Below are 23,681 nucleotides of genomic sequence, written 5' to 3'. Positions count from 1 at the left end.
CTGGGAGTGGGGGGCGGCCAGCACGGAGCCCCCGGCCCCGCGGGCAGCAAGCCCCCGGGTCAGAAACTCCAGATGGTAGCGCCGGCTGCGTGGCACATCTTGGCTCGCCCCTCGCCACCGCAGGGGTCGTCTCTTACGTTCCTCAGGGATGCCCTTTGGCGCCCTTTGTCCTTGGGGGGCAGCCTCGGTTTCCCTGTGTGATAAAGGGGCATCGTGGTCTCTGCGACGGCTTCCGGCTTCCTCCCCTCGGCGCTCTTTGGAAATTGTTTTTCTTTTTCTGTCTCCAGCGGCTGTTTTCTCCACTGTAACTTTTACAACTTTGCTCGATGACGCAGGGGGCGAGGGTGACACTCCTGAGGACCACGGGTCAGGAGGGAACCTGGAGAGTACAAAGTGCTGTCTGCTGTGGCGTCGGGGTTGACTCTCCCCCCCCTCCTGTGACAGGACTTCTGTCTCTTCCCCACTGTCACCTCTAAAGGAAACAGCTGTCAGTGAGCCTTGACACGATGGCATAGAAAGTTCTTGAGTTTTACAAAATTTAGATGTTTTTGTTGGTTTTGAGTCTTGATGGTAAAAACGAGGCTATATTTTTTACAGCCTAGAAAAAGTGAGGAAGGAGACAGTTTATTGGTGGTGATGTCTGATGGATGTGGGAAAGTTAAGAGGAGAAAGGCTCTAAGAATTCTCCAGTACTATTTCCTTACTATTTACTTGATTTTCATATTTAGATTGATCTGTTTAAAAAGAGTGGCTACTGTTTAAGTAGACAAGATTAGGATCTGCAGTTAGCAATGCGTAAAACTGTATTTTTTTTGGCAGTTTTATCTCAGAAGTATATCAATATGTATTCTCTTTGAATAAATCAAAAGGAAGGTGCCCCTTTTAAATAAGAAGTCAGTGTCTTTATACCAAAAGACACTTTTTTTTTAGATGGAATGTCAATCTGTCATCCAGACTGGAGTGCAACAGCATGATCAGCTCAGTGTATCATCGCAGCCTCAAACTCCTGTGCTCAAGCAGTCCTCACACCTCTGCTTCCCAGGTAGCTGGGACTACAGGCACGTGCCACCCCATGTAATTTTTGTTTTTGTTTTGTAGAGACAGCGTCTTGCTATATTGCCCAGATTGGTCTCAAACTTCTGGACTGAAGAGAGCCTCCTACCTCAGCCTCCCAAAGTGCTGGAATTATAGGCGTGAACCACTGTGCCTGACCCCAACAGACACTTTTGAGGGACATGCTTTTAAATTATTATCTAGTCTGCCACTTTTTAGCTATATCACCCTCGGACAGGTTACTTGATCACTTTGTACCTTATTTTCCTCATCTGAGAATGGTGGCATGAACTGGACCTAACTTAAAGAGTTATTATGAGGATTAAATGAGTTAATCCAAGAAAAGCACTTAGAGCAGGACATGCATATACTAGTTTTCAGCAAATTTCAGCTATTTTTTTGTAAATGTTTTTATTATGAAGAACTTATCTGTGGAAAATTTTATGTTATATTATAGAATTAATAAGAGCAATGAGCAAAATTACTTTCTAGTAATGTTTTATAGTAATGTGCTATATTTCATGGTTGAAACCTTTTACTTGATCATTGGTTAGAAGCCATTGCCTAAAGGAAAATGAAAACTAGTTTTAATGATGTGAAAGAGTTGCATAACAATAAGCATTTTAAAACTGGGATCATAAAAAAGCTCTAAAATACATGAAACAAGAAAGTGAAAGAAAAATAAGTTGGTTTACTTTTAGAGTATAGTATCTAATTTCTTTTTGTCGTGCATGATGAAGATTTACTCTAGATCAAAAGTTTTAACTCATAAAGGTCAGTTTTCTAGTTTGTGAAATCCCTCCTTATTGCTGTACTCTTCCTTAGTTTTACATGAATTGCTTGTGTTATTCATTCAACAACTATTCATTAAGTACATTGCTGAGCACTATGTCAAGCACTGAGAGTGTATACCCTCATGGATAGAAAGACACAGCTCCTGTCCTCAGAGAGCTTACAGTCTAGTGAGTGAAGGGTAGATGCTGGACTCAAGGTGGTGTGTTTTCTGCTATGAGACAGTGTGGTAAGGGTGGGGAGAGTGGGCTTCCAGAGCACACCGAACCCCCTGTGGCCACATGGACTAGATACTGGCTGTGATACCTAACTCAGTAATTCCTTAGTTTTCTCTAAAATGGGGCTTGAGACTGGCTACATAAATTGTGAAATGTACAAAATGAAAATGCAGGACCCTTTCTGAAAGGAATTAAAAATTCCAAGATGAGGCCAGTCTCAGTGGCTCAGCCTGTAATCCCAGCACTTTGGGAGGCTGAGGCAAGTGGATTGCCTGAGCCTGCGGGTTCGGGACCAGCCCAGGCAACTTGGTGAGACCTCCTCTCTACAATAAAATAAAAAATAGCTGGGCATGGTAGCTACTTTGAAGGCTAAGGCAGAATGATCGCTGAAGCCCAGCAGGTCGACACTGGGGTGGCTGTGAGCGCATGCGTGCTACCGCACTCCAGCCTGGGCGAAGGAGTGAGACTTCAACTCAAAAAAAAAGAATTCCAAGATGAAGACAACAGAACATTAAACCAATCACAAGCCCTTTAAAGTGTGGTACCCTGTGAGACTACATAGCTCCCATACATACCCAGAAAGCTGGCCCTGATGGGGATGACAGTAGTACCTTCTACTAGTACCTCCTAACAGTAGGGTTATTGTGAGGATGAAATTGTCTTAAGTGCCAAGAACAGCACCTGACATAAACATTCAATATTGCTATTATTATTTCCATATTAATTGTTATCCTCAGCGTTAGGTAAAGCAAATTGTCAGTCAAAGCTGTTATTCATCACCACAAGAACTGATGTTCAGCTTAGAAAACCATATCTCGACTTTGATTTGAAATTGCATTTCAAAACAAAGTGCCACTCTATAAAGAAAATTGAAGAATCTAAGAAAAAAATTAAAACAAAACAGAAACAAAGTGCAATGCTTGCTTAAAGCACAGCTTCCTGCTCCAACAGGAGAATCAAGGCAGCATTTGCAGGAGCCCAACGTGTATTTCTAACTGCCTTCTGACCTCCCAGGTCTCAGTCTCCACTTGTTAGTTCTTCCATCCCTGCTGTCTGCCCCACCACCTGCGTTTGCATTTAGTGAGTGCCTGTGTTGTGCCAGACTCCATGCTAAGCTAAAATGAACACAATAGACATCCCCCAACACCTGCCCTTATGGAGCTACATTCTAGCAATTCCTCAGCTTAGTAGGTAGGTCAGGAGAATGCTGAAGCCTCCACATTAGACACCTTACTGCCCTCAGAATGTAGCTGGTTTTATGATCACCTCAGATGTGATTCTCAAACTTACCTGCTCTGGCTGTGCATACCAAATCTCTGCTGTCACCTTCACCAAAAACCTTTTCTATCCTGTCTTTGCTTACTAAGATACAATCTTGTAACTAATTGTCTTGCCCACTAGACTTGTGAGCTCTGTGTGGACAGACTGTTCCTGAACTTCCCTAATATGTGTGCAGCAATACTATTAGTTGAGTAAGTGAGAGATTACAAACAGCCTCTCAGAGAAGAACAGCACCTTTTGGCAGAGTCCCACTAAAGAGGATTTGATGTCCCATGGAAAAGGGTTCCTCACTTTAATGGCCATTACTACAGGGTGATATTTAATTTCCATGTCTGTCTCTCCCACTTCACAGTAAGCTCTTTAAAGACCAGCACATGGCCTGGCAGGGAATAGGGGCTCAGCCAGTGTCCTGCAGTCAGTGGTGCTGTCTACTTCTTCATACCTCAACATGTGTCACATGTCTGGCATACAGCAGGTGATTATTAAACACTGAAGTAAATCAGTCCCTTTTCATGTCAGTTGTCACTCCACCCCTGCTATTCATGTGGAATCAATATGAGCCTATCATGGTGAGGGGCTTTAGAAAGCCCACTCATGTTTTCTCTCATATTGCCCTCAGAAGGCCAGATGTCAGATCTTAAAGGCCAAACTTCCCATAGTTTCATCTCAAACCAGGAGAATTGGGACCAAAGGGAGACCCAAACTTTACTGTATGACGACCACTTATATACCTAAGCCTGGCTTGTACCCCACATCTTTAAAATAAAAAAAAAATTTTAATTTTTTAAAAAGTACTTTTATGCTCTTTTTATCAGATAAAGAATGCTTGACTTTGTCCAGGTGCTATGCTCACACCTTTGGGAGACCAAGACAGGATTACTTGAACTCAGAAGCTTGAGACCAGTTTGGGCAGCAAAGTGAGACCTTATCTCTACAAAAACAATTTTTTTAATTAGCTGGACACAGTGATGTGCACCTGTAGTCCCAGCTACTCAGGAGGCTGAGGTGGCAGCATTGCCTGAGCCCAGGAGATCGAGGCTGTGGTGGGCTGTGATTGAACCACTGCACTCCAGCCTAGGCATCAGAGTGAGATACCAACTAAAAAAAAAAAGTTTGACTTCAGTGTCGGTGTCAAAGAAGCTAGTGATAATTTTTGAGCTGACAGTGAGTTTTGTAAGTTGTTTGCTTGGTTAACACATATTTACTGAGTGCTTATCATTAGTAAGACACTACTTTTTAAGCTCTGTGTGAGATTTAAGAAAATACAAATCTATTTAGCAAATACTTATTGAGCATTTACCATGTGTGGGATCTGTGCTAGCAGAGACAAAGGCAAGGTGACAGGGAAAAGTCCTAGCCCCATGAGTTCTCCGTATCCTCAGTGGGTAGGGGATAGTGTGGTTAATAGTGTGTGTCGAAGAGTTATCAAAGTGACCAGGGCAGAATGGAGAGGGTGGAGGTAGAGAAGGACACAGCATTTCAAAGAGGAACATCTCTTTGTATTAGATATCTATTGTTGTGTATCCAATTACTCCCAAATTTAGCATCTTTAAATAACAGACATTTATTTATTCTCTTACACAGGTTCTGAAAGTCTGCAGTTTGGGAGTGGCTTAGCTGGCTGGTCTGGGTCAGAGTCTCTCAGGAGTCTGCAGTTAAGCTGTTGGCTAGGGCTGCAGTCAGTCATCCAAGAGCACACTCACGTGGTGGTTGACTGACCTCCTCTCCTTGCTGGTTATTTGACTAAGAGCCTCAGTTTCTTGCCACTCAGCCTTCTCTACAGGGCCATCTGGGTGTCCTCCAGACATGGCAGCTAGCTTCTCCCAGAGCTAGTGATCCAAGGAAGAGAGAGAGCGAGAGCCACAATATCTTTTATAACCTAATCTCAGAAGTGACATATTCTATTGGAAATTCACCTTAGGAAAGTGAGGGTGGAGATTTTACAAGGGTAGGGATCATTGGGACTTTCTTGAAATCTGGCTACCACATCCTCCTCTTCTGACTGAGAAGAGAAGAAATATGTATGAGAGCCTGCCATCTGGTATATAGCCACTGTTGGGGAAGATAGTAAGAGCTAGGGTATTGGACAACTTTCTTCAATAGCATTCATTTACATGACTAGTAGGATCCCTGCTGACGCTTCAGGGATAAGTAGCATTTGAGATGGTATACAAACCTAAATTTTCTTCACTTCACACAATGTATAGTGTTTCAATATATACATAATGGGCTGGGTGTGGTGGCTCATGCCTTTAATCCCAGCACTTTGGGAGGCTATAGTGGAAAGATTACTTGAGCCTAGGAGTTTGAGATTAGCCTAGGCAACATAGCAAGACCTCATCACTACAAATTTTTTTAATTAGCCAGGCATCATAGACTGTGCCTATAGTGCCAGATACTTGAGAGGTTGAGGTAGGAGGATTGCCTGAGCCCAGAAGGTTGAGACTAACCTAGGCCACATAACAAGACCTTGTCTACAAAAAATTAAAAAATTAGCCAGGCCGGGCTCGGTGGCTCAGCCTGTAATCCTGCGCCTCTGGGAGGCTGAGGTGAGTGGATTGCCTGAGCCCGCGGGTTCGAGATCCGCCTGGGCAGCGAGACCTCATCTCTACAATAAATCAAAAAATTAGCCAGGCGTGGTAGTGCACGCCTGTAGTTCCAGCTATGTGGAAGGCTGAGGCGGAAGGATCGCTGGAGCCCAGCAAGTCGAGGCTACAGTGGCCAGGAGCGGCCACTGCACTCCAGTCTGGGCGACAGAGTGAGACTCCAACTCAAAAATAAAAAATAAATAAAAATTAAAAAATTAGCCAGGTATGGTGGCATGTGCCTGTAGCCCCAGCTACTCAGAAGACTGAGGGGGAGGGATCACCTGAGCCCAGCAGGTCAAGGGTGGAGTGAGCCATAATCGTGCTACTGCACTTCTGCCTGCACAGCAAAGTGAGACCCCAATTAAAAAAAAAAAAAAAGTCAGACACAGTGGCTCACGCCTATAATCCCAACACTTTAGGAGGCCAAGGTGAGAGGATTACCTGAGCCCAGGGATTCAAGACCAGCCTGGGCAACTTGGCAAGACCTTGTCTCTGCCAAATATCAAAAAGTTAGCCAGGCACTGTGGTGTGTGCCCATAGTTCCAGCTACTTAGAAGGCTGAGGCAGAAGGATTGCCTAGCCCAGCAAGACGAGGCTGTGGTTGCCATGAGCGTACCACTGCACTCTAGCCTGGGAAACAGAGTGAGACTCAACTCAGAAAAAACCCTCAAGAAATCCCACAACAATATATGTACTTAATAATCTATAATCTATTGTATAATTAATATTTTCTATTAATTTTTAATCATATTAACATAATTGATATGGTTATATACACAATATTATATAATAATAACAGAAATTGAAATTTGAGAGTCTAAAAAATCTGGTGAGATATTTTCTAATCAAGTTTAAATTGTAAAGGGTAAGCAATTTTCGAGCTAAGTCATGTACTGTATCTTATAGGATGACTCATTTGGTTAATACAAATTAATGAATAACTGAATTTAACATTTTTCTCTCAGGTGTGTTTTGATTGCGGTGCCAAAAACCCCAGCTGGGCAAGCATAACCTATGGAGTGTTTCTTTGCATTGATTGTTCAGGATCCCACCGGTCACTTGGTGTTCACTTGAGTTTTATTCGGTATGTGAATCTTCTCTCATTGGGGTGAGAATGATTACATTGTTACATGGGTGTTATTTCCCTTTTTTCTTTGTTTGCTTTGATACCAAGTAAAATGACAAGTCAACTGTTAGTTATGGAGATTTAAATCTTACATTGTTAAGTGAACTGAGAAATTTTCTATTCAATACTATCTTGGGGCGGGATTGGTGGAGTCTTACTCTGTTGCCCAGGCTGGAGTGCAGTGGCATGGTCATGGCTACCCACAGCCTCGACCTGCTAGGCTTAGGTGATCCTTCTACCTCAGCCTTCCAAGTAACTGGAATTACAGATGCATGCCACCATGCCTGGCTAATTTTTGTGATTTATTGTGGAGACAAGGTCTCACCAAGTTGCCCAGGCTAGTTTTGAACCCCCAGGCTCAGACAATCCTCTCTCCTCGAAGTACTGGGATTACAGGCTGAGCCACTGCGCCTGGCCAGTATTTAATAGAGTCCTGTGTCAGAGACATAAGTCAGTGATGTTGAAGACAAAGTCAGAGTGGAGGGTTTTGAGATAGCATTTCCTTTCCCTTTATTATTGCTGTCGTTTGAATGTCCCTTCCAAACTCATGTTGAAATTTAATCTTCAATGTGGTAATATTATGAGGTGGGGCCTTTAAGAGGTGATTGGGTCATGAGGGCTCTGCCCTCACAAATGGATTAATTCATTCATGGATTAATGGGTTAATGGATTAAGGCGTTAGCCTGGGAATAAGACTGTAGCTTTAGAAAAAGAGAGAGACCTGAGTTAACATGCTCAGTGTCCTTACCATGTGATGTCCTGTGCCACATCTGGACTCTTCAGAGAGTCCCCACCGCAAGAAGGCCCTCACCAGATGCAGCTGGTAAGAAATTCCTTTCTTTGTAAATTACCCAGTTTCAGGTATTCTGTTATAAGCAACAGAAAATGGACTAAGGACAATTCTAATAATTTAGCAATACATAATACACACTACTGGAAAAAGGGAATTCAGGTGCTGTGGGTCTGTCCTATACCCCATCCAAGGTGGGGAGTTTATTTAAATAATGGAAAGCCCTCCTAATATCAGGGTTTCACTTCCAGCATAAATCCTATTGCTCTGGTTCCCAAGGGTACTAAGCCCGAGTGAATTAGTTTTATATTATTTCTAGTGGCAATGTCAAATGTTTATAGCGTGAAGATCCTTCTGAAGACTTGGGCTACATTGGCCCCTCTGGCAAGTAAACTGTCTTCTACTTCTGACACTCTACAGTAGTAGCCTATATATGGGCTTTTGTGTGCATCAGAGAAAGGTGTTCCCTCTGGATAGACATGTTATATGCTAGCACAAAAATGTTATAGTAATAATTAGAACATAATTTTATTTTTTGACATATTAAAAAAAGCTTTCCTAATTCATGGAGATCTTTCTTCAGATGTCAATTTGTAAAGATATGATGGGTTAAATATTTATAGGCATATAACTTCATAGGTAATTATTTAGAAAGGGAATAATTTTGTGTGTTCTTATTGGTTACAGAGTATCTATCAGTTTCTTCTTTTTTGCCTCTTTTTTTGAACTCTGGTCCCAGAATATTTTGAATATACTATCCTGTCATTGTCTTTTTTTCTTTTCTTTTTTTTTTTTGTGTCGGAGTCTCACTCTGTCGCCCAGGCTGGAGTGCAGTGGCACACTCATCGCTACCACTACCTCGACCTGCTGGGCTCAGGCAATCCTTCCACCTCAGCCTTCCTAGTAGCTGGAACCACAGGCATGTACCACCACGCCTGGATAACTTTTTATAGAGATGAAGTCTCGCCAAGTTGCCCAGACTGGTCTTGAACCTGTGGGCTCAAGCAATCCTCTCACCTCCGCCTCCCAAAATGCTGGGATTATAGACGTGAGCCACCACACCTGGCCTCTGTTCACTTTATAAGACTGGACATGCTATACCTATTCAATACTAACTCCCCATTCCCTTCTACCAGTCTCTGGCAACCATTCTACTTTCTGTCTCTATGATTTTAACTACTGTAAGTAACTCATATGAGTGGAATCATACTATTTGTCTTTTGTGACTAGACTGTTTCACTTAGCATAATGTCCTTAAGTATCATTTGTATTACAGCATTTGTCAGGATTTCCTTCTACTTTAAGGCTGAATAATATTTCGTTGTATATATGTGTATCACATTTTGCTTACCCATTCATCTGTTGATGGACACTTTGCTTCTACATTTTAGTTTTTGCGAATAATGCTGTTATGAGCATGCTTATACATATATCTAGCTCTTCAGGACCTTGTTTTCTTTCTTAAAAAAAAAATTTTTTTTTTTGTAGAAATAAGGTCTTGCTATGTCACTTTGGTTACTTTGTTACCCAGGTTGGTCTTGAACTCCTAGGCTCAAGCAGTCCTCTACCTTGGCTTCCCAAAGTGTTAGGATTACATATATGAGCCACCATGCCCACCCACAAGACCCTGTTTTCAGTTGCTTTGAGTATATACCCAGAATTGGATCATATAGTAATTCTATTTTTAGTATTTTGAGGAACTTTCAAACTGTTTTCCACAGTGGGTATACCCTACAACAGTGCACAGGGTTTCCAATGTCTCTATATCCTCACCAACACTTGTCATTTTCTGTTGTTGTTGTTTTTTTTTTCTTTTTTATTGTTTATTTATTTCAATAGCTTCAGGGAGTACAAATAGTTTTTGGTTACATGGTTGTATTATATAGAGGCACTGTTCTTTACTGTTTGTGCTGATGATACTTTCTTGGACTCATATGTGAGTAAGGGAGAAGTAACCCCCAAACAGCAGTTTCACCAGCAGAAGCGGTGCCCGGCATCCCCAAACTTCCAGGCCCTGGAGTCATGAGAGAACACACAGGGCAGTCACCATTTGGTGACTTAGGAACACAAATCATGCCAGGCTCGGTGGCTCAGCCTGTAATCCCGCGCCTTTGGGAGGCTGAGGTGAGTGAATTGCCTGAGCCCGCGGGTTCGAGACCCGCCTGGGCAGTGAGACCTCATCTCTACAATAAATCAAAAAATCAGCCGGGCATGGTAGCGCAAGCCTGTAATTCCGGCTACTTGGAAGGCTGAGGTGGAAAGATCACTGGAGCCCAGCAGGTCGAGGCTGCAGTGGTCGGGAGCGGCCACTGCACTCCAGTCTGAGCAACAGAGTGAGACTCCAACTCAGAAAAAAAAAAAAAGGAACACAAATCACTGACTTCCTCCCCAACCCTGCTGCCTTCTCTACCATAATTTTCCTGCTGCCACTGACAGTAAGGCAGACTTGCCTCACATCAGAGCCCAGAGAAGTGGGAGTGACACAGTGATGTGACAACAGCACCATGAAAAAACAGGATTCTTTTTCTTATCTAAGATGTAGGAATGTGTGTAAATAAACATTTTTATTAGACAGTTTTTTAGTTTTGCTATTTTGTCTGTACAAGAAATACAAGCTTGACTTGAGTTTTATCAGCCTGTGCTGCCTTAAATTGAGGCTCCCTCATTCTCTTCTAGCTTATATAATTCTGAGAAAGCAATTCTGATGCAGCATTCAGGCTCAGTCTCCGTAAAAGCAGTACTGGTCATTCTCCTTGCAGTCTTTTTTTTTTTTTTTTGAATTGGAGTCTCGCTCTGTCGCCCAGACTGGAGTGCAGTGGCCTTCCCGGCCACTGCAGCCTCAACCTGCTGGGCTCCGGCGATCCTTCAGCCTCAGTCTTCCAAGTAGCCGGAACTACAGGCGCACGCTACCACACCCGGCTAATTTTTTTGATTTATTGTAGAGATGAGGTCTCGCTACCCAGGCGGGTCTTGAACCCGCAGGCTCAGGCAGTCCACTCACCTCAGCCTCTCAAGGCATGGGATTACATGCTGAGCCACCGAGCCCGGCTTTTTTTTTTTTTAATCAATATTTTTTATTATGATATTGTGGGGTATAGTTAAGGGTTAGGTATACAAATATGCTTCATTTAGGCACCCTTGTTGACAAGAGGTGTCTCCACATTCTGTTGTTTTTATAATTTTTTTTCTTCTTTTTTAGAGACAGGGTCTCACTCTGTTGCCCAGGCTGCTCTTGAACTCTTGTACTCAAGCAATCCTCTCACCTCAGCCTCCCAAAATACTGTGATTATAGGCCAGATAATTTTGGTTTTTTTGGCAGTAGCCATCATAAAGGGTATGAAATGGTATCTCATTATAGTGGTATCTCTTATCAATCTTAATAATGAAAATATTTTTTGCTTATCTATTCATTTGTTGATGGACACTTTGGTTGCTTACACATTTTAGTTTTTGTGAATAATGCTGTTATGAGCATGCTTCTACAAATATCTAGCTCTTCAGGACCCTGCAATAAAATAGTTTCTCACATTCTGTGAATTGCCTTTTTACTCTATTGATATTGTCTTTTGTGGTTTTTTTTTGTTTTGTTTTGAGTCAGAGTCTCACTCTGTCATACTGGCTGGAGTGCAGTGGTACAGTCACAGCTCACTGCAGCCTCAACTTTTGGGGCTCAGGAGATTCTTCCGCCTCAGCCTCCTCAGTAGCTGGGGCTATAGGCATGTGCCACCACATTCAACTAATTTTTTTATTTTTTGTAGAGACAAGGTCTCGCTGTGTTACACAGGCTGGTCTCAAATTCCTAGGCTCAAGCAGTCCTCCCGCCTCAACCTCCCAAAGTACTGGGATTATAAGCATGAGCTGCCACACCTGACTGGTATTGTCTTTTAATACACAAAATTTTTAAATTTTCATGAAGTCTGATTTTTCCATTGGACGTTTTTGTTGTTGCCTTGGTCTTTTGTTGTTTTTATATCTTTGGTGTCATATCCAAGAAATCATTGCCAACCCCACTATTATGAAGCTTTTTTTTTCTTTTCTTTTAAAAATGTGGGGTGCAGCCAGGCTCGGTGGCTCAGCCTGTAATCCTGCACTTTGGGAGGCTGAGGTGAGTGAATTGCCTGAGCCCGCGGGTTTGAGACCCGCCCAGGCAACTTGGCGAGACTTCATCTCTACAATAAAAATCAAAAATTAACCAGGCATGGTAGCGTGCGCCTGTAGTTCTAGCTACTCGGAAGGCTGAGGCGGAAGGATCGCCGGAGCCCAGCAGGTTGAGGCTGCGGTGGCCGGGAGTGGCCACTGCACTCCAGTCTGGGCGACAAGGTGAGACTCCAACTCAAAAAATAAAATAAAATAAAATAAAATAAATACAAATGTAGTGTGCAATTCAGGGTTAGGTATGCAAATGTTTATTATGCAGGTACCCTTATTGATGAGGTCTGATATCATGAAGCTTTGCCTTATGTTCTTTTAGGAGTGTTATAGATTTGGGGGTTTTTTTTTGGTTTTGAGGTTTTTTTGAGTTAGAGTCGTACTCTGTCACTCTGGCTGGAGTGCAGTAGCACATTCACGACCACTGCAGCCTTGACCTGCTGGGTTCAGGTGAGCCTTCCACCTCAACCTTTCAAGTAGCTGAAACTACAGGCACGTGCCACCACACCTAGCTGATTTTTTATTTTATTCTATTTTATTTTATTTTATTGTAGAGGTGAGGTCTCACCAAGTTGCCCAGGCTGGTCTTGAGCCTGTGAGCTCAGGCAATCCTCTCACCTCTGCCTTCCAAAGTGCTGGGATTATAGGTGTGAGCCACCGTGCCTGGCCTAGATTTTGGTATTATATTTAAGTGTCTGATCCATTCTGAATTCATTTTTTTTATGATGTTAAGAGTCTACCTTAGCCGGGCTCGGTGGCTCAGCCTGTAATCCTGCGCCTTTGGGAGGCTGAGGTGAGTGGATTGCCTGAGCTCGCGGGTTCGAGACCCGCCTGGGCAGGCGAGACCTCATCTCTACAATAAAATCAAAAAATTAGCCGGGCATGGTAGTGCATGCCTGTAATTCTGGCTACACGGAAGGCTGAGGCGGAAGGATCGCCGGAGCCCAGCAGGTCGAGGCTGCGGTGGCCGGGAGCGTCCACTGCACTCCAGTCTGTGCGACAGCTTGAAACTCCAACTCAAAAAAAAAAAAAGAGTCCACCTTCATTCTTTTGTATGTGGATATCCAGTTTTCCCAGCACCATTTGTTGAAAAGACTGCCTTTTCCCTGTTGAATCAAGCTGTTTTTAATGTACTTTTTTTCCAGATTGATTTTTACCAGTTGACATATGGTAACTTGCCCTGCCTAGAGCAGATGTAGGCTAGACTCAAGGCAATACATAATCGCTTCCCTTCCTTTCTTTCTTTACTGCGTTCTTTCCCTCTTTCTCTCTGCCAAGTCTCTCCTATTATAATCTGGCCCTCACCTCTAAAGCATACTGTCAGTTTAGGCCAGTCCAGGAAATCAGGTGGTTTTCTGATATATTCCTTGTTGAGGGAAGAAATGATTTAGAGCCTGAGGCGGCTGGACAGCAGGATCTGTTTGGGCCATTACAGATTTAATCACAGCCTTTTAAAAGATAAATAGAACTGTACGAATCACAGTGCTTATAAGTGATTCAAAAACAATAGTTAAAATTAACTGTATAACCAGAAAGCAGGAGTCTAGAATTTGGGCAAGAGAAAGTAAAAAATGAGAGGGTACTAAATGTGCTTTTGTGTTGTTTTTAAGGTGGTGGAGGTGAGGCTACTCTTTAAACATTTTTATTGATTAAAAAAAAATTATGAGCCGGACTTAGTGGCTCAGCCTGTAATCCCATGCTTTGGGAGACTGAGGTGAGTGGATTGCCTGAGCCCGCGGGGTCGAGACACCATCTCTACAATAAATCAAAAAATTAGCCGGGCTTGGTAGCGCACGCCTGTAGTTCCAGCTACTTGGAAGGCTGAAGTGGAAGGATCACCGAAGCCCAGCAGGTCAAGGCTGCAGTGACCGGGAGCGGCCACTGCACTCCAGTTTGGGTGACAGAGTGAGACTCCAACTCAAAAAAAAAAAAAATTATGGCTGGGTGCTGTGGCTCATGCCTGTAATCCCAACACTCCCTGAGGCTGGAGGATTGCTTGAGGCCAGGAGTTTAAAAGCGCCTTGGGCAACATAGTGAGATTCCATCTCTATAAATTTTAGAAAAAAATTAAAAACACTAGCTCATTAGGAAAAAAATCCAAGCAGTACCAAAGTATATAAAGTAAGAAATGAAAGTTCTTTGGCTTCTAGAATTCCATCCCTGCCCTTTCTTCTTCCCTGCTTGCCACAGCCACCCACACAGAGTCCCATTTTTCAAGCATGATCACTGGTTTTGTGTGTATGTGTGGAGATGGGGATCTTGCTATATTGCTCAGGCCAGTCTTGAACTCCTGACCTCAAGTGATCCTTCCTCCTCAACCTTCTAAAATGTTGAGATTAAAGGGATGAGCCACTGCACCTGACCATGATCACTGTTAACAGTGTAGCATGGGCAGTATGTTTATTTAAGTGTATTTTTTTTTTTTTGTCTCACTCTCTCACCCAGGCTGGAGTGCAGTGGCATGCTCACGGCTACTACAGCCTCGACCTGCTGTGCTTAGGCAATCCTTCTGCCTCAACATTCCAAGTAGCGGGAACTATAGACGTGCGCTACCACGCCCAGCTAATTTTTATTTTATTGTAGAGACGAGGTCTCACCAAGTTGCCCAGGCTGGTCTTGAACCCCCTGGGCTCAGGCAATCCATTCACCTCAGCCTCCCAAAGCACGGGATTACAGGCTGAGTCACCGAGCCCAGTTGGTGTAATTTTAATAATGGAAACAACGCAGGGGAAATGGAGGTCAGCACTCAGGCTTTGAATATAGAGGAAAAGGCCAGGCGCGGTAGCTCATACCTGTAATACCAGCACTTTGGGAGGTCAAGGCAAGAGGATTGCTTGAACCCGGGATTTTGAGACCAGCCTGGACTACACAGCGAGACCTTGTCTCTACAAAAAAAAAAAAAAATCAAAAGATTAGCGGGGCATGGTGGCAGAAGGATCACCTAAGCTCAGGTGGCCAATGCTGGGGTGAGCTGTAATAGTGTCATTGCACTCCAGCTTGAGTGACAGAGTGAGACCCCAACTCAAAATAAATAAATAGATAAATACAGAGGCAGGAAAAAATGAAATGCTTCCTAGCCAGTTTTTGTATGCACAGGAGGAGAATATGAAAAAATAAATTTCAAAAGGATTTGTGTGGTGTTGTGGAGGGTCTTACCTGCCAGACCTCTCCACGTCTTAACTCCTGAGGCCCTAGAGAGGTGAGGCAGGCAGAAAAGATGACTTAGCCTGGGTGGATTAGGAGGCAGAGTTGGGGAGTGAGGCCCAGTACACTGGAGCCCAGCTGGGGGGCTGAATTCCATGTCATCCCTTTCTAGTCTGGGCATGTCCCTACCTCTGTCTTAGTTTTCTTCTCTTGAAATTAGGGGCAACAATACTAGGATTCACTGTATGGGGTGTTGGGAGGAGTGATCGAGTGAATCCTCTACAGCCTGGCAGATGGCACACCCCAGTACATGTGGACAATGACCAGATGTGAATCATCTGAATGCCTGTTTGGTAGACAGGAGGGAGAGAACCTTTTTATGATGTTAGTTTAGAAAGGCAGCATTCTTCGTGACCTTATAAGAAGCAATCAAGCAAGTTATAAACAAAGAGCTGCCTGGAAGCTCTTCCTGAGCTTGTCTGCATATAAAAGTCTAAATTAGCCGGCTGGGTGGCTCAGCCTGTAATCCCGCACCTTTGGGAAGCTGAGGTGAGTGGATTGCCTGAGCCCGCGGGTTCGAGACCCGCCTGGGCAGCGAGACCTCATCTCTACAATAAATCAAAAAATTAGCTGGACGTGGTAGCACGCGCCTGTAATTCCGGCTACTTGGAAGGCTGAGGCGGAAGGATCGCCAGAGCCCAGCAGGTCGAAGTTGCGGTGGCCGGGAGCGGCCACTGCACTCCAGTCTGGGCGACAGAGTGAGACTCCAACTCAAAAAAAAAAAAAAAAAGTCTAAATTAATTGTGGTATGGTTTACTTCATTTTAAATTTTGATTACGTGAAAACATTTACTTGTTTACTTAGTGAGATTCATTCTAATTTCATAAGATTCTGAAATCTCTTTAAATCCTCTGCTTAAAAAAAATATTGACTTCGGCAGCCATTAGTGAAACTAATTCATGCAATTTTTTTTTTTTTGAGTTGGAGTCTCACTCTGTCACCCAGACTGGAGTGCAGTGGCCGCTCCCAGCCACTGCAGCTCCGACCTGCTGGGCTCCGGCGATCCTTCCGCCTCAGCCTTCCAGGTAGCTGGAACTACAGGTGCGCACTACCACGCCTGGCTAATTTTTGATTTATGTAGAGATGAGGTCTCGCCAAGTTGCCCAGGCGGGTCTCGAACCCGCGGGCTCAGGCAATCCACTCACCTCAGCCTCCCAAAGGCATGGGATTACAGGCTGAGCCGCCGAGCCCGGCAATTCATGCAGTTTTTAAGGAGGTTATATTTTGACTCATAGAAGGATCATGAAGTTTGTGGGAAATGTCTTCTTTTCTTTTCTCTTTTTTTGTGATAGAGTCTCACTCTGTCACCCAGGCTGGACAATACAGTACAACACAGTATGTCAGGGTTCCATGATGATGCTGGTGATTATGAGAATTGTAGCCATATGATGTTTACCACGAGCCCGGCATATTCTATGTGCTTTTCAGATATTAGCTTATTTAATTTCTACAAGGGTGAAATAAAAATACCGTAACTATCTCTTCTTTACAAATGAAGAAAATAAAGCACAGAGAGGTTAAGCCACGTCTCCATACATCTGTTAAGTAGTTGAGTTGAGACTTGCACTCTCTCAATCTGTCTCCAGAGACTGCTATTAACCGCTACCCTATGACAGGGGAGTAGGGATGGCACATTCATCAGCTGGAGGGGCATCTTTCAGAGAGAGGGTTTAAGAACAACTAGTTGCTTACTAATTGCTTACTAAATGAAAGATACATCACTTAGTCATCTTCATTGGTAATCAGAAATTCTAAAAGAGTTTTGTGGGGGATTTTTTGTCTTTGAGAAAATTGTTTCTTATAAAGTGTGGTTTAATTTTTTACTTTTTATATATCACCATGAAGTGGATTTGTCATTATGTATGTCTTAGTATTAATCTTAAGTTAGCTATTGGCCCGGAATAACCTCCTACAATTTACACAGGTTAAAAGATATCATTAAATATAGAAACTAGTAAATGGAAGGGTAGCACAAAAGGAAAATTTTGGAGGATCTGAAGCTTCTTTTCTTTCCACCTTGCCCATTTTGTAAAGGGTATTCTACTTATACTCATTCTAAAATGTCCATATTCCTTACAGTGTAGGACAAGCTATTTTAAAATAACAGGATAGCCTTGCTTTTTACTATTATCTGAATTCATTATAAAGATTCTAACAACCGGACTCGGTGGCTCAGCCTGTAATCCCGCGCCTTTGGGAGGCTGAGGTGAGTGGATTGCCTGAGCCCGCGGGTTCAAGACCTGCCTGGGCCACTTGGCGAGACCTCATCTCTACAATAAATCAAAAATTAACTGGGCGTGGTAGCACACGCCTGTAGTTCCAGCTACCTGGAAGGCTGAGGCAGAAGGATCGCCGGAGCCCAGCAGGTCGAGGCTGCAGTGGCCAGGAGCGGGCGACAGAGTGAGACTCTAACTCAAAATAAATAAATAAATAAAGATTCTAACATTGTTGCCTTGGTGAATTTGCCTTGTTGGGGCTACATGTACTGCCTTTACCTTGCTCTGATTTAAAAAGTTTTTTTTTTTCTTTTCAATCAGTTTTATCAGGTTGAAACTTGCTCTGATTTGATCTTACAATGGAGACAAGTAGGGCATAAGATGTGGTGGGGGCTGGAGGCACTTATAGCTTTTATTTCAGGTGCATGAAGTCTTGCATTTTATTGTCTCCCTGCTGGTCGTGATGTAAGGTAGGTAGGTCCCTTCCATTTGATTATAAGAGTATAAGCATCCTCCATGCTCGTGATAGGAGTCAAACTGGCCAAGTAGGTAGCTGACCTTGAAAAATCCAAGCAGCACATCTATTTTGAGTAGAAGACATATTGCCAGATTTTTAGCTCATAACCCACCAAGAAAGGGAGGCAAAGAGTTGTCCTAAGAGCCCTGTGTCAACTACACTGGAGTCTTAGCATCCTGAACATGGGTCCCTATTAACATTTATAAATTCTTTAGAATCCTAAAGCTAAAGGAAATCTTGTTATCAAAAGGTTAGTGGTTTGCTTCTGGGTAAGAAAATTATTAACACTTAGGAATATTCTTTCCATTTAGATCTACAGAGTTGGATTCTAACTGGTCCTGGTTTCAATTGCGTTGTATGCAAGTTGGAGGAAACGCTAACGCAGTAAGTTCAAATCAGACTTGTCATTTCTTTCTTGCTTACATATTTATTACTTTAGTAACGTAGTTCAATACTTGCATGTTTTGGAGGCATAATGGGATAAGGGGGTAAACCTGATGGGTTTTGGAGTTGGACAGACCCTGTTGACCTGTTTATTCAAAAATCTGTTAAACCTCTAATAAAAACAAGATACTGGCCGGGCACAGTGGCTCAGCCTGTAATCCCAGCACTTTGGGAGGCCAAGGCGAGAGAATTGCCAGAGCCCAGGGGTTCAAGACCAGCCTGGGCAACTTGATGAAACCTCATCTCTACAAGAAATCACAAAAACTAGTCGGGTGTGGTGGTGTGCATCTTCAGTTCCAGCTACTTGGAAGGCTGATGCAGAAGGATCACCTGAGCCCAGCAGGTCGAGGCTGCTGTGACTGTGAGCATGCCACTACACTCCAGTAGTGAGTGGACGAAGAGTGAGACTCCAACTCAACAAGACGTTAGGTTAGGTTAGGTGCTGGGAATAAGACAAACAAGCTCTTATAGGCAGAGACAGTCAGAGAGTAACTAAAGGAGTAAATTAATAAGAATAATAATAGGCAATGACACATGCTTTGAAGAAAATTAAAACAGAAAGTGAGAATGTAGAGACTTTTTTTTTTTCTTTTGAGTTGAAGTCTCACTGTATTGCCCAGGCTGGAGTGCAGTGGCACACTCACAGCCACCACAGCCTCAACCTGCTGGGCTCAAGTGATCCTTCTGCCTCAGCCTTCCAAGTAGCCAGAACTACAGGCATGCACTGCCATATCCAGCTAATGTTTTTGATATGTTGTAGAGACAAGATCTCACCAAGTTGCCCAGGGTGGTCTCGAACCTCTGGGCTCAGGCAATCCTCTCGCCTCAGACTCCCAAAGTGCTGGGATTACAGGCTTGAGCCACCACACCCGGCCCAGCTAATTAAAAAAAATTTTGTATAGAGACTGAGCCTCACTATGTTGCCCAGGCTGGTCACAAGCTCCTGGCCTCAGCAGTCATCCCGCCTCAGCCTCCCAAAGTGCTGGGATTATGGGTGTGAGCTACCATGCTTGCCTCTAATCGGGACTTTTAATTCATGAACAATCAATTTCCAGTGAGACTCAGACTCAGAAAATATATATATTAGCTGGGCATGGTGGTACGTGCTTGTGGTCCCAGCTACTCAGGAGACTGAGATGGGAGGATTGCTTGAACCCAGGAGTTTGAGGTTACAGTGAGCCAAGATTGTACTATTGTACACCAGCCTGGGTGATGGAGCCTGTCTCTAAAAAAAGAAAAACAGTCCTGAATAGAAACCATCCCCAAAGTAAAGTTTAGAATGACAGAGTAGCCAGGCATGGTAGTGCACGCCTGTAGTTCCAGCTACTTGGAAGGCTGAGGCGGAAGGATCGCCAGGACCCAGCAGATTGAGGTTGCAGTGGCCGGGAGCATGCCACTGCTCTCCAGTCTGGGCAATAGAGTGAGACTCCAAATCAAAAAAAAAAAGAATGACAGGTAGTTTAACAGAGAAATGAAGACCACTTATTTGATTTTGTAATGCAAACCTTATATCTAGTTTTACCAAAATACTTTATGAATGTTGCACTTGTGGAAGGAATTCCTTTCTTATAAGAAAATTTTTATTTTAGAACTTTTTATGATGTTTAAATTATTTTTGTTTTCACTAGTATTTTTTTAAATCCCTCATTACATGAAGTAGCATTTTAGGTCTCCATGTTGGATTTAATGCAGTACTTCTATTCATCTGCTTGCTTTCCTCTGTAGTCTTCCTTTTTCCATCAACATGGGTGTGCCACCAGTGACACCAATGCCAAGTATAACAGCCGCACTGCTCAGCTCTATAGGGAGAAAATCAAGTCGCTTGCCTCCCAAGCAACACGGAAGCATGGTACTGATGTAAGTCCCTGGAAGACTGGTTTTTCTTTTTTAGGTAAACATTTATTCTATGAAAACGTAGTTTTTATCCTGAGTAATAAAACTTTTTGACTTGAATTCTCTTGCAAGCAAACAGTGTACAGTTGATTCTTATTAGTTATGTTCTGTGAATTCGCCATGATCCTGAATTAGTGAAAATTGAAACTTTACTTCTAGGAGAAATACAGGATTAGGTTTCTATGAACCTCTGGTCACATTTTTTTCCACTGATCAATATACAACCTTATTTAATGTGTTTCTCTATTTAAAGATACCTTATTTAATATTGCTGGCTCATGAACATTGGACTTATGGGAAAGGGGTTATAACTCATGCCTGATTGAAGCTTATTTAACATGTTTGTTTTCTCTACAATTAAAAGGCACATCACAGCCTTCATGTGCCTAAGCACATTAGGATGCACTTGAGGGCCATTTTAAGCAATGAAATCATCAGTGAAAGCACACAAATGTGAAAACCATGATACTAGTTAGACTGCAAAAGGGACACTTATTTACTAGTATGAGAACTGACACAAGAAGGCAGAGTGTGCCTTGTTCTACCTCAGCTGGGAACATGCTTCTCAGCAGCTCATTTTTTGCTGCTCTGTGCTTGTCTGTGAATGACTGTGAAGACTCTATGAGGGCTGATTGGGGTTTATGAATAAATTTTTACAAGTAAGTGAAGTTATAAATATGGAATCCATGAGTAATGAAGATTGACTGTAGTTTGGAACCTGCACTTAGATATGAAATCCTTGATCTTTCCTTTTCAGAAATGGCTCGTGGATTTGGGGCACTTGACTTCCTCAGGGTTTGGAAGCAAAATTCACTGGATTGATATATTACTAAAATGTACTGAGGAGCCTTGCGTCAGCATGTTACTGATTTTATAATAAAGGAAAGTACCAATCTATAGGAAGCAAGTCTCTAGAAGGGGGGTGAAGAATAGGAAATAAAACCCTTTGCAGACAGATGAAATGCTAAACCCTATTTTATATTTTTGTTCTAGCTGTGGCTTGATAGTTGTGTGGTTCCATCTTTGTCCCCTCCACCAAAGGAGGAAGATTTCTTTGCCTCTCATGTTTCTCCTGAGGTATGTAATATTCTTCAGTTTTGAAGTGTGCCTACTCTGATAGCTATAAAAGATGTATGTTTATATATTTAAAATGTTTCTGTTGAGATACATTTTAAAAGCTAAGTTATAACAAGCAACCCTGAAACATCACTTGCACAAGAGAGAAATGACTACCTTCAAAGTTCATAGTTAGGCTGACCAGAGTTGACTGGTGGACTTGTTTTGTAAATCTCAACATGTGGTTTCCATCTCAGGGTCTAAAGTAGCTACTTTAGTTTAAGACCTTTCCCAGCTAATGGGAAGAGGACAACACCGTAAACATGTGAGTAGTGCTTTACACTACAGTCCTACCAGGGCTACGAGGTCACTAAACAATAGGAATTTTTCAAAGTCTTAGTGTCACTCAGGCTGAAGTGCAGTGGCATGCTCACTGCTACCACATCCATCCTCGACCTGCTGGGCTCAGGTGATCCTTCCGCCTCAGCCTTCCAAGTAGCTGGAACCACAGGTGTGCATGCCACCACGCCCGGCTAATTTTTTATTTATTTATTTATTGTAGAGGTGAGGTCTCTCCAAGTTGTCCAAGCTGGTCTCGAACCCCTGGGCTCAAGCAATCCTCTTGCCTCTGACTTCCAAAGTGCTGGAATTAGCTGGGATTACAAGTGTGAGCCACTGCACCCGGCTACAGGCATGAGCCACTGCACCCGGCTTCCATTATCATCTTATGGGCCAAGAGTCACATATGAAGTGTGTTGTTGACTAAAACATTATATGTGGTGCATGACTATAGACAGATAATGTATTCACTCAAGAGGTGGATCTTAAATGTCCCCCACCCCTGTTGATATGAACTGGACTTAGTGATTCACTTCCCAAGACTAGAGTATGGATAGGGAAAAATTGACTTTAGAGTGGGAAAAAACTGGTAAACACCACCTTAACCAAGTAATCTAGGTTCACATCACTAGTGTTAAGTCATGTTAACATGATACACCGAGAACTATTCTTCCCTAAAACCTGAGTCTATCATGAGAAAACATCAGATGAGAGCCTAAACTGAGGGACATTCTACAAAATACCTGACCAATACCCTTCAAAGTTTCAAGGTCACAAAAAACAAGGAAAGACTGAGAAACTGTCACAAACCAGAGGAGACCAAGGAGGCTTGGTAAGTAAGTGCTGTGTGGGATCCTGAACTGAATCCTGGAGCAGAAAAAGACATTGGCAGAGAGCTAGTGAAATCTGAGTTTAAGTCTGGAGTTTAGCCAATAGTGTTGTACCAGTGATAGTTTCTTAGTTTTGACAGATGTACTATGAGTATTTTAATTTTAGAGGAAGCTGGGTGAAGGGTATATTGAAACACTCTGTACTATCTTTGCAACTGTTATGTAAATTTGAATTACCCCAAAATTTGTAAAAATGTTATTTTACGGCCAGGCTCATCGGCTCAGCCTATAATCCCAACACTTTGGGAGGCCGAGGCGAGTAGATTGCCTGAGCCTGTGGGTTCAAGACCAATCTGGGCAACTTGGCAAGACCTCATCTCTATAATAAATCAAAAATTATCCGGGCATGGTAGCACGCACCTGTAGTTCTAGCTACTTGGAAGGCTGAGGTGGAAGGATCACCAGAGCCCAGCAGGTTGATGCTGTGGTGGCTGTGAGTGTACGTGCTACTGCACTCCAACCTGGGCGAAGGAGTGAAACTCCAACTCAGAAAAAAATGTTATTTCACAAAAGGCGTGAAAATAAGAAATTTGAGCATTGAGAGATTTAGGAATAGACACGTTTTAAGCCAAGCATAGTGGTAAATGCCTATAGTCCAGCTACTTGGGAGTCTGAGCAGAAGGATCTCTTGAGCCTAGGAATTCAAGGTTACAGTGAGCTGTGATCACGACACTGTACTTCAGCCTGGGCAAAAGAACAAGACCCATCTCTTTAAAAAAAAAGCAGATATGAGCCGGGCTCGGTGGCTCAGCCTATAATCCCGTGCCTTTGGGAGGCTGAGGTGAGTGGATTGCCTGAGCCCGCGGGTTCGAGACCCACCTGGGCAACTTGGCGAGACCTCATCTCTACAATAAATCAAAAATTAGCCGGGCATGGTGGCGCGCACCTGTAGTTCCAGCTACTTGGAAGGCTGAGGCGGAAGGATATCCAGAGCCCAGCAGGTCGAGGCTGCGGTGACCGGGAGTGGCCACTGCACTCCAGTCTGGGCAACAGACTAAGACCCCAACTCAAAAAAAAAAAAAAGCTGGGGGTCGGTGGCTCAGCCTGTAATCCCGCGCCTTTGGGAGGCTGAGGTGAGTGGATTGCCTGAGCCCTTGTGTTCGAGACCCGCCTGGGCAGCAAGAC

The 23,681-nt window shown here is 43.2% G+C and overlaps 1 protein-coding gene across 3 annotated transcripts in view; it reads left to right on the top strand.

Annotated features, from left to right (window-relative positions):
- ARFGAP3 (ADP ribosylation factor GTPase activating protein 3) overlaps nucleotides 1–23,681 on the top strand; it is a 62,906-nt gene that overhangs the window by 838 nt on the left and 38,387 nt on the right. Inside the window, exons 2-5 of one of the 3 annotated variants that reach the window (XM_008063447.1) lie at nucleotides 6,898–7,016; nucleotides 18,246–18,318; nucleotides 20,104–20,235; nucleotides 21,265–21,348. In XM_008063447.1, the coding sequence (XP_008061638.1) occupies nucleotides 6,898–7,016; nucleotides 18,246–18,318; nucleotides 20,104–20,235; nucleotides 21,265–21,348 (408 nt within the window). The remainder of the gene's footprint in view (nucleotides 1–6,897; nucleotides 7,017–18,245; nucleotides 18,319–20,103; nucleotides 20,236–21,264; nucleotides 21,349–23,681) is intronic. The other 2 variants (XM_021715217.1, XM_021715218.1) reach the window with 2 other exon arrangements.

Source organism: Carlito syrichta, unplaced genomic scaffold (assembly GCF_000164805.1).
Source record: "Carlito syrichta isolate Samal-C Ts95f unplaced genomic scaffold, Tarsius_syrichta-2.0.1 Scaffold306853, whole genome shotgun sequence".
NCBI lineage: Eukaryota > Metazoa > Chordata > Mammalia > Primates > Tarsiidae > Carlito > Carlito syrichta.
This window is presented reverse-complemented; position numbering and strand designations above follow the sequence as displayed.